Here is an 11,086-nt window from a genome sequence, read left to right on the forward strand (position 1 = left end):
CACTTAAACTAAGCTCTGTGCTGCTTAATCTTCTACACACCGCTAATGCCACTACGTGTTTGTCATGCTGCGACAGAGACACACTGCTTTAGCAAATGTTTGTCGTGAATTAAAACACCTCATCAACACCAGAGCTTTTTATAGGATCGAAGCAAAAAGCAGATGAGGGGATCACATTGTTAGTTGCTGTGAACAAGGCAAAAATGTCTTTTGTGCAGAATAACACAGTTATGACATAAATCATAAAAAAGGTATTTCAAAAGTTGAATTTCTCTGGTTATTTTTTTAATTGAAAGTGCCCATGATTGAGTCTTCACATGATATACATATTGAACTATTTGTATTTTTACAACCTATAATTGCAACCTCTCCTGTCCTCTCCACTCTGCTCTGTGTAAACAGTTTTTCAGTGAATATTTGTCACATGATCGTTCTTTTCAGCAGAATCAATCATGGCTTCACAGTGTCGCTGAGGAGCAGAATTTTATGTTTTTTTTACAGGATCTAGTTATTTTTCCCTATAGAATGAAGTAATTTTGACAGAAATATCACAATTTTAAGCTTCTATTTGGTTACTTTTTCTAATGGAAACCATTTTTCATTTCCTTTCTACGATAAACTGTATTTTTCAGAAAAAAACTGTTTCAAATATATATATATATATATGTATATATTTATCCCAATATTTGCAATTAAAGCACCGATATTGTATGTATGAACATTTGAGCAGCAGAATTAAAAATATATATTGTATGGTCACACATTTGGGTTTAGAATATGATTTAATGTAACGGAAGAGAAAATGTGCCTTCATATAATCTACCTCCACTCGAGTCAATAATACTAGAGCGACAACATTTCACTTTAGAGCCACCTAATATCTGTTTGTCTACTCTGTGCTAAGTCAATACAGTTTAGATCAATAAAATGCAGTCGAGTGGAAGCAGATTTAATCATAAAATAAAGCTGCATTGGAGCAGTTTGATCAGCAGGAGGCGCCATAATAGAGGCAGAGATGACGGACACTGAGTGGTAACCATTGACTGGTAAATTATATGAATTTAATTAAAACGATGCATTTTCCTCTTTTAATGACATTTTAAAAATAATTAAAAAGGAAATTTAGTGCTCCATTAAAGAAAAAGTATATTAAATGTATGAATAAGACAAAAAAAAAAGTATTTCAAATGTGATTTTTGCAAACATTTTGTCAGAGGTTTATTCAAGTTGCTGATAAAGTGTCAAAAACAATGAGGCAATGAGGTTTTAACATGGTCTTCTTGTAATTCGTATCCTTCATAATTCATAAGGTGTGGCTGATTAATTTATGAATTTTAGGAAAAGAGAATGACAATCCACACCTACAGTGCAGCATGGTTAGTATCCAACTGTCTAAAGATGTTTAAATTAGAAGAAACCATAAATGATAAATAATAATAAAAATAAAAATACTGGAAAACAGGTTGCCCATGAGCTCAACAATAGCAAAAAAAATGGTGCATTACCTAACATAGGCTTACAGTCGTCATCATAATTACTGAGCCTTAGATTTTGGCTAGAAACAAACCTAGAAATAAATTAAAATGTCTCAGTGAAAGGCTCAGAAAATGCACAAGATTTCTCAGACATGTTTCTTGTAGTGTGAGTCACTGTGGCAGTCAAACCACCTGCATCCCTCGCTGCTGGTCCTGGAGCTGCTGCATGACGGAGTCGTCCCCTGGTTGAGACAAACCTCCAGTGAGGACGTACAGCATGTCGTGTTCCGGAGCGCCTTCTTCAGCGGCGGCTGTCGCCTCCTCTGGCCCCTGCTCCTCCAGCAGCACCCCTCTCAGTTCTACCTGCAGCTCTGAGGGAGCCGCCCCCGGAGATCCTTCCCCAGCGTGGCCGCTGTCCTCGTCCTCCTCCGCCTGCCCGTTCTGTCTCTCCCTCATTAGCTGCTCCGTCAGCTCCACGCTCTCGTAGCGGATCAGCTGCAGCCTCAAGAAGCCGTCCTCGTGCTCCTTGTACCTGACGGAGGGATGAAGAGGCCGTCAGTGCTGCAACTAGGCCTGGGACGATAACAAATTTTGCTGGACGATATATTGTCCCACAAATTATTGCCGATAAACGATATTATTGTCAACATGATAATATATCATAATAATGCACACCCTTTCATATACAATACACTTTTATTTCTCAGTGTTTTTTACCATTGTAATTGTAATTTTAAGAACGTTTAAATATCCTAAATAAATAAAACAAACATTTTTTTTTTAAAGGGCAGCATTTATTTTGCGATGTAGCAAACTCCACTTTCTGTGAGCGCACAGCGTTTATATTTACTTTGTCGACCAGTGTTGACTGTCGGGACGAAGGCTCTGCATCTCCAGGTGCAGTTTTTTTCCCCAGCTGGGAAAACTGGGTCGGGTGGTTCTGCTTTAGATGGGCATGCAAGTTTGTTGTGGTGGCTTTTTTTGTTGCCACCACTTTTGAACAAATTCGGCATACAGGCTCGTCCGTGTGTTGATGGGCTCACCTTTCTCATTCGGTTTGAAACCGACATATTCCCACACCGGGGCTGTGGCATTTGGCTTTGCAATCATCTTTTTTCCTCGCGTTGCTCCGCACGAGGCTCACCTGCTGCACTCTGTGTGTAGCCAATGCTAGCGGCCCAGCCTTCCCCACAGAGACAAAGAGACTGGATGACTGACAGGAGGGTTCACTCCGCTCATTCTGCTATGGAACAAAAGAGATCCAGCACAGAGTGAACCCTCTTGTCATCCAGCCTGCTTGGAGGCAACAGACGAGGAAAACAAACACGCATGCGCATGGCGATATATCGAGGCCGGCAAAATGATTGAGTTCATTTAATTTATCGCACGATTAATTGATTTATTGATTATCGGCCCAGGCCTAGCTGCAACGACTCACACATCTCAAATTCAGCATTTCTGGGTTGACGGACAGGTCGGTGTGAGGCTTACCTGAACCTGGGGTGTCCAGAGGGCCATTTGAATTGGTGCTTTTTGTGCAGATGAACAGTTAGATTGTTGCCGCGGGTGAAGCACTGATCACACACATGGCACTTGTAGCGGGCTGCAAAATTCCCCTGATTAAAGAAATTAAACATAAGAATGCTTTGTATAAGTTGATCTTTGACATAAAATGAAAATAGGATGAAAAAAAAAAAAGTATTCCATATGAAAAACCCAAGAGTCCAAATATAGCCCATTTTATGTTTCTAATTTTACATTTAAATTACTTCTTCTAAGGAGGTTATGTTTTGGTTTTTTTTTTGTCTGTATCCCAGCAGAAATACAGAAAAACTACTGCTCTAGTTTTAATGAAACTTGGTGGAAGGGTGAAGCACAGGCAAGAAGAACACATTACATTTTTGACTAGATCTGTATCACATGGCAGATGCACAGTTTTCTTATCGGAAGTAGTGGAATGTAACTAAGTACATTTAGGTACATTAAGTACTGTACTCAAGTACAATTTTGAGTCAAATTTTTTACTTTTTACACCACTACATTTAGCTGCCAGCTTTAGTTACTTTTCAGGTCAAGATTTAACATAAAAACATGGTAAATTAAAGTGATTTGATTTTTTTTTTTATTAAACCTCATAACAGTATATTAAGTAGCCCTTCATTGAGAAAAGTAAACCACTAATTACATAAATGTATCAATCATAATAATAATACAAAAACATATGTGGAATTTATAAAACAATCTGAGTGGGTCCATTCTGCATAATGATTACTTTTACTTTAAGTATATTTTGATGCTGATACATTTGTACTTTTACTTTAGTAAGTTGTGAATGCAGGACTTTTACTTGTAGTGGAGTTATTTCCCATTATGGTATTAGTACTTTTACTTAAGTAAGGGATCTAAATATGTCTTCCAACTCTTGTTAAAGGCATAACCTTGGCAAAGGTCTGCGCTCTCCGATTGCCCTTTTTGTTGCATTTCATCTATTTTGCACAAAAAGGCTATAAAAGAGTATGAAGTTGTATACCAGCTGTTATTAAAAGAAGAAACATTTTCATTTGAAAGAGAAAAAAAAGAGAAGAAACATAAGAGAACAATGAATGACATTAAAACTCTCTATCAGAGTGCAAATTTACAAATATTTAAAAAGACTCCCCCTCTTACCTCGTGCTCTTTTTTGTGGTGAATCTTCATGGTGACAAGCGCCCGAGAGGTGAAGCCACAGCCAGGAGCATCGCAGTGAAACGCCGGCTCACTGCTGTGGGTATCCAGGTGTTTGCGCAAGTCTACCAGATTCTTACAACTGCAAATACAAAATCAAGTGTGGGAGAATTATATATATATATATATATATATATATATATATATATATATATATATATATATATATATATATATATATACACACACACACTACCGGTCAAAAGTTTTAGAACACCCCAATTTTTCATTGAAATTCAAGCAGTTCAAGTCAAATGAACAGCTTGAAAGTGGGTAAGTGGTGAACTGCCAGAGGTAAATAAAAAAGGTAAGCTTAACCAAAACTGAAAAATAATGTACATTTCAGAATTATACAAGTACGGTAGGCCTTTTTCAGGGAACAAGAAATGGGTTAACAACTTAACTCTATGGAGTCTTGGGCTATTTTGTCCATTTTTGAATTCTTTTCATGTCTTTGTAAGTCATTTTGTGTCTTTTTTTTTTGTAATTTTGTGTCTTTTTTTGGTCATTTTGTGTCTTTTTTTTAGTCATTTTGTGTCTTTTGGTGTCTTTTTTAGTCATTTTGTGTCTTTTTTTGGTCATTTTGTGTCTTTTTTTAGTCCTTTAGTCCAACATAAAATGTGATTTTGAATCTTTTTTTTACTTTCAAAACACTATCATGCTCAATAAAGAATTTTAAATGTTGCAAATGTGCATTCATTTCAGAGTACACTGAGACATTAAACTGCATAATTTTCAATTAAATTCTGGAAAAGTTGGTGTGTTCTAAAACTTTTGACCAGTAGTGTATGTGTGTGTATTTATTAACAGCTTTATGTTGCTTCTTATTGCTGCAGATTCAAATGATACATGCCTGTATTCGCAGTATTCACAGCTGTACGGCCTCTCGTTACTGTGGCGGAACTTGACATGGCTGCGCAGTGACGAGGGCGATGGACACGTCATGTCACACAGCGGGCATTTGTAGTGGCTCACTGTACCAACAAGAAAAATACAAACCAGTGATGAGATGCAATGATCTGATCATACTGCAGAGTTGTTTGTTGTCAAAAGGTTTCCCCTCACTCACTTGGTAACCAAAGTGCATCACATGGTCAGTTTGCAACAGTCAGAAATGAAATTGGTGTCTAAGGCCCAGTTCACACGAGGACGGTCTCAACAGAAGACGCAAAAGTGGCGTCGCGTCTTCACTTTTTATTCCTCGTTTAGACGAGCATTTTCGGGAGGAAATCTGCTGCATACGGTGACGCAAAAGTGTGTGAAATTCGATTGTATGCAGCCAGGCGGACTCACTTAAAGCCATAAGAGCATCTTTGGGCATGCAGAAGTTTTCACGCCACACATTTTCATCAGCTACTCCTTCCACAAAGTTCTCCTCCATCCACTAGATCTCCCAGGTCTCGTTCACAGCCGTCTGGCTCACCTCCGAAAAACTGCTGCATCCAAAATGTGATGGAGGTTTTTACAGATCCTTCTCTGTTCACTAATACTATCTGTACATATCCTGTACATTTGATGGAAAGACTCCTGTAAGTTTATTAGAGCTGCCAGAGCAGCTTGAAGGTCCGACGCATGGAAATAATCCCACATTTGTTTATTTTCCTGTACTGGAGCATGTATGTGACGTAAACACATACGTGACGTGAGCAGATCAGATCAGAGTTTTGTGTCTTGTCAGTGTAGACGACACGCTACGGCGGAGTGGATTTAACTTTTCCACTTTGGAGGGTGGTTTCAGATTTTTGCGTCTTTAAGCCCCCAAAACGCCGTCACCGTCTAAACGAAAGGCACTTCTGATAAAATATTTTGTCGTTTTCACCCGCGAGCGTCCTCGTGTAAACGGGGCCTAAATGGCAGGTAAAAGTCTATCTAGTTAGCAAAAAGAGCATGTGTATATTTACACCTCCCCACCACATGAGCATAACAACTGTTAATACTGACCGTGGGTCCTCATGTGGTCTCTCAGGAGTCTTTCTGTTGCAAAGCGTTTGGAACAGTGAGAACACTGGAACCTCTGACCTGCAGCACACATGCAAACACACAAAGTAAGAATAACTAGATGGTGAAATTTTAACATGTTGCAAACATTGTTGTTCAGGTTCCTGAATGAATTCTGACATGTTTTTACCTTCCATGGCGGTCTGCCGTATGATGTGGTCAAACAGCTTGGTGTTGTTAGCGTACATCCCACCACAGCCTGGACACGCCACCACCTTCTCCTGGGTGTGGCTGCGCAGGTGCTCCCGGAGCTTAGGACGCCCTTTAGCGGTGGCTTCGCAATCTGCAGAATTACAGGAGCAGACTTGGAAAATATACCAATACTCAACCTTTTAACCTTGTTTGACCATAAACTAATTTTGTAAACTTTAGCTACATTGAATTGCTTGAGATAAATCACGTTAAATTAAGTACCTTTCCATCCACAGCGAATTGGGAATTCACAGTCTCCTGTTGGTATATCTATGCTCAGGCTATGCATCTCCACATGGCGATAGAACCACTCTGGGTTTTCATAGGGTGGTTGCTTTAACAAAAGAAAAACATAGCCACAAATATTAAGAGATTGAGAAGAAAATGGTTAAATTCTACTTCACAGACACTTGAAAGGAATTACTCCTCCCATTTATGTCATTTATGTCAACTGTGTCTCATATCATTCGCACTTAAATTCCCAAACTACTATATTAAGCAGATTTATTAAGGTAAGTGAGGTTGACAAATCACAGTTATTTGCTGTACTGTGTGAGTCACAGATGAAGATTGTTGCAAAGAGGTGCATTTGCTTTCAATACATTGTGGACTTGCATTAGCTGACGCACACGGATTATCAGTAGACCTGTCATGATAAGCATTTTGTGTTAGATGATATATTGTCCCAGAAATTGTGATAAACAATATTATTGTAACATTAAGATCAATTTATGCCGCTAATTGTTAATATAATAGGATTATAATGCAAGTACACCCTTGCTCTTTGAAAGGGTGTACTAGATAAAGCAGCTAGATAAATACTCTAAACTTCTAAGTAAAAAAAAAAAGTAGCAGCAGCAGCAGCAGCACCTGTCAAGATTACCTCACACTCCTCCCAGAGGCAGATAAAATTGTCTGGGATTTCAGGGATGATGTTGCAGTTAGCGTGACCGATGGAGCAGGTGCCAATTTCTGGCTGGGCATTGAGCACCTGCTGACCCAACTGCTTCAGCTTTGTGTGGTAACAGTGGAAGAACAGATGTCTTCGTATCTCTTCAGGGCCCTCCACAGAGCAGAAACCACAGTCTCTCCAAAAACAGTTTCTCTCCCCTTGGCACGAAAAGTAAAGAGTTTGCATTAGTAAACCATTTTTTAAACCAGGCATCAATAGTTATTGTTTAGCATCTGCTATCCCTCTGAACAGCCTGACAGCCAAAGAAATACAGTTTATTGTAGAAAAAAGGTAAAAACAGGCGTTTCCATTGAAATTTGAACTTTTCGGTAGTCCTTGAACAGATCATAGGTTACCATAGTTTCTGTTGAAAAAGTAACTAAAACAAAGCTTAAAAACTGTGATATTTTGTGTCAAAATCACTGTGAAGCCATGATTGATTCTGCAGAGACGAATGGTCACATGAAAAATATTCACTGAAAACCTCTTTATACAGAGCAGAGAGGAGAGGACAGGAGAGGTTGTAAATAGTTCAATATGTATAGCGTATATGTGGAGACCTAATTTTTCCGCCCAACATTCGTGACACTTGTGGGCACTTGGAAAAGTGTTGTATATATAAAATAATTTGTCAGAGAAATTCCATTTGCATTTTTTTTCTTATTTTTATGATGCATGTTATAATAAAATAATATTTTTGAGTTGTTCCTACTTCTAGCAATGATTGTGCTGATCCACACAGGCAAGTGACCTGCACATGGCATTGAAATACAAGGCCACAGTGAGTAAAATATAAAAAGAGCAACAATAAAACACCTGAAACTGATTTCAGGGGTTCAGGGGGCTGCATCACAGCACATTTAGACGTATACTATTTAGCTATAGTGGCAGTATCCTTCCACTCCACATAAACTTGCTACAACTACACTTCGTCTGAGTCATAATACTAAAAACCTCCTCACCTTCTTCTGATTCCTCCTCCTCCGCCATGTTCACAGCACTGAGGTGAGCCTCCGCATGCTTGCAGAAGTTATCCATCCGACTGAACGACTCCTGGCACGAACTCCATTCACACTCCAGTTTCAGGGTTTTCTTGTGAATCCGTTTATTAGGAGGCATCTTTTCTCCGAGTCAGAGAGTGGCTAAATGTAGCGTTTTACCCACAAAACTGAAGCTATCAAACGTCAATCATCACCAGGCATCCACCGGTTGCCAGCTAACACCGGTTATTAACGGTAACTGTAACGGTTAATCGGAGTCTCTTATCGTTAAAAAGCTCTACTAAATGTTTAGAAACATCTTCCCGAATAACTTAAACTAGCGAAAATACATAAAAAGCGTTAAAGTCTTACTCGAGTATGAGCTTCAACACAATAACTTGCCGTTTGAAAACACTGACATGATGTAAACAACAGATGTTTGGAGCCAGCTACAAGAAACAAGCGCCGTGTGTCCCGTTTATTGCCCCCCCACAGAAACAAGTGAGTGTCGATAGTTCCGCCTCTAAAACTTATAAATAAAATAATCATATTTTACTGTGATTTTCTTGTGTGTTTTCTACAGTAGGGGCTAAAGCCGTAAAAACTAAATTTTATTTTATTACAAATATTAAAAGGAAAGTTGAAATCGGTAAACTAATAAAATTGGACATTTTCAGAGATTTTTTTTAAAAAGTACTATTCAATTGCTTAATGGTTTTGACTGTTAAATTACAATTATTTCTATATAGAAATACAAAGAATGTAAAATGAAGGCAACGTTCTTGTGTTTAACAGCCACATTTTAAATTAAATGTAAACAAAATATGTTAAAACGTCATATTAATATTTATTATTTTATTAAAATAAAAACTTAACTTATTCTACAAATATATATTTAACACATATGGTCTGTATGTTATCTGTATTTTTAAAGAAATTATCTTTAATATAACTTTGGATTGTTTCCTGTATTTAGCAGTAAGTGTTTGGCAAATTTCTCTCATAGCACTTTTTAAATCTAAATTCACTCTTCTAAATCTGGGCTCATCTGTAATGTAATAATTTAATCAAAAATAAGTAACGATACTTATTTTTGATTAAATTATTACATTACAGATTACATGTTATCCATTGCTACCCAGACTTTTCTTATTTGTCTGCCTACTTATACACCTATACCAATATATCTGTGATCAGGTGATAATAATAAACTAGGACTGCAAGCAGTACTGAACGGGCCCTCGCAGTACACGCGTGTCAGGGCATGCTGCCGTCGGGGTGTGTGCGTTACAGGGGCCAGTCTATACCACCCCTATGAATTTCATTGGCTTAAGTGTTATAGTGTGGCCACGGTACCAAATATGAAATTAGACTGCCACCACAGTGCCGATCAATAAAACCTTAAAGGGTTATCCTCAGGAGGGCATTGACAATAATTGTACCAAGTTTTGTGTTAATCCGACCAACCGATGTAGAGATATAAAATACTTCAATTTAAAGATCGCCATCTAGTGGTCATCACCCAAAATTTTGCAGAGAACCTCAGGGGCTCATGGGGAAGTAGTTACCTGAGTTTCATGTCATTCAGACGCACCAATGTGGAGATATGCAACACTTCCTGTTTTGAACGAAATCTTCAAAAACGGTTTTGTGTTGATAACAGCGCCACCTGCTGGTCATTTTTGGTGTGTAGGTTACAGGGGCCAGTCTATACCACCCCTATGAATTTCATTGCCATAAGTCTTATGGTCTGGGCACAGTGCCAAATATTAAATTAGACTGCCACCAGAGCTCCATCTAGGGGCCGATCAATAAAATCTTCAAGGGTTATCCTCAGGAGGGCATTGACAATAAGTATACCAAGTTTGGTGTTAATCCGACCAACCGATTTGGAGATATAAAATACTTCAATTTAAAGAGCGCCTCCTAGTGGTCATCGGCCAAAATTTTGCACAGAGCCTCAGGGGCTCATGGGGAAGTAGGATCTTGAGTTTCACGTCATTCAGACACACCAATGTGGAGATATGCAACACTTCGTGTTTTGTGTTGATAATAGCTAAAAAACTCTGGGCGGAAATGGGCGTGGCCTATATCACGAGATTCAGCACAACTCAGTGAACACGTGGATATAAGGTTTTTGAATGTGTGATAAAATATCTGGGAGTTATTAGCCAAAATGCACTTTCCTTTATTATAGCGCCACCTAGTGGAAATTCAGGATGACAATAGATTATAAAAATTTTTGCCATGTGTGACTTATATTTTCATATAAGTTCAAGTTTCAAGTTTCATGAGTTTTTTTGGGTATGTTCAGGCAGTGAAAAATGCGATCATTTGGGTACGAGAATAATAAAAAAATAATAATAATCATTCGAAATACAATAGGGACCTCGCAGGTCGTTGCCTGCTCGGGCCCTAAATATTTCCTTTTTATGACTCATACATTTAGCTGATAATAACTTTGTCAAGTATTTATACACTGCTTTATTTCTGATTCTAAATAAGAAACTGAATACTGATGGCACAATCTTATATTTTAATTTTCTCAGCTTTTATTTCTCAATTTGAGGCTTCCATCTGAACAGTAAACAGTTTCTCTCTCATAGCTCCTATAAGCAAAAAAGTCCAGTGCCACTTTACTTCACATTGACGCCTGCTGAACCCTTGAGTGAGAAAAATGCATTCATAAAAATACAGCTATATATCCAATGATACCAAGAAAGGTATATACAATCAAATATCATTACTCTCATTAGGTCACCCTT

At 38.2% G+C, this 11,086-nt stretch overlaps 1 protein-coding gene across 1 annotated transcript; it reads right to left on the reverse strand.

The window, feature by feature from the left end:
• Window positions 1-1,030: 1,030 nt before the first annotated feature.
• Window positions 1,031-8,787, reverse strand: hinfp (histone H4 transcription factor). The gene is made up of 9 exons (XM_059351855.1): window positions 8,304-8,787; window positions 7,273-7,499; window positions 6,612-6,723; window positions 6,328-6,480; window positions 6,141-6,218; window positions 5,053-5,173; window positions 4,143-4,281; window positions 2,967-3,091; window positions 1,031-2,007 (listed from the first exon to the last, which is right to left on the reverse strand). Exons 1-9 carry the CDS (start codon window positions 8,458-8,460, stop codon window positions 1,659-1,661), a joined length of 1,461 nt encoding a protein of 486 aa, XP_059207838.1. The 5' UTR covers window positions 8,461-8,787; the 3' UTR covers window positions 1,031-1,658.
• Window positions 8,788-11,086: the final 2,299 nt, after the last annotated feature.

Source organism: Centropristis striata, chromosome 15 (assembly GCF_030273125.1).
Source record: "Centropristis striata isolate RG_2023a ecotype Rhode Island chromosome 15, C.striata_1.0, whole genome shotgun sequence".
NCBI lineage: Eukaryota > Metazoa > Chordata > Actinopteri > Perciformes > Serranidae > Centropristis > Centropristis striata.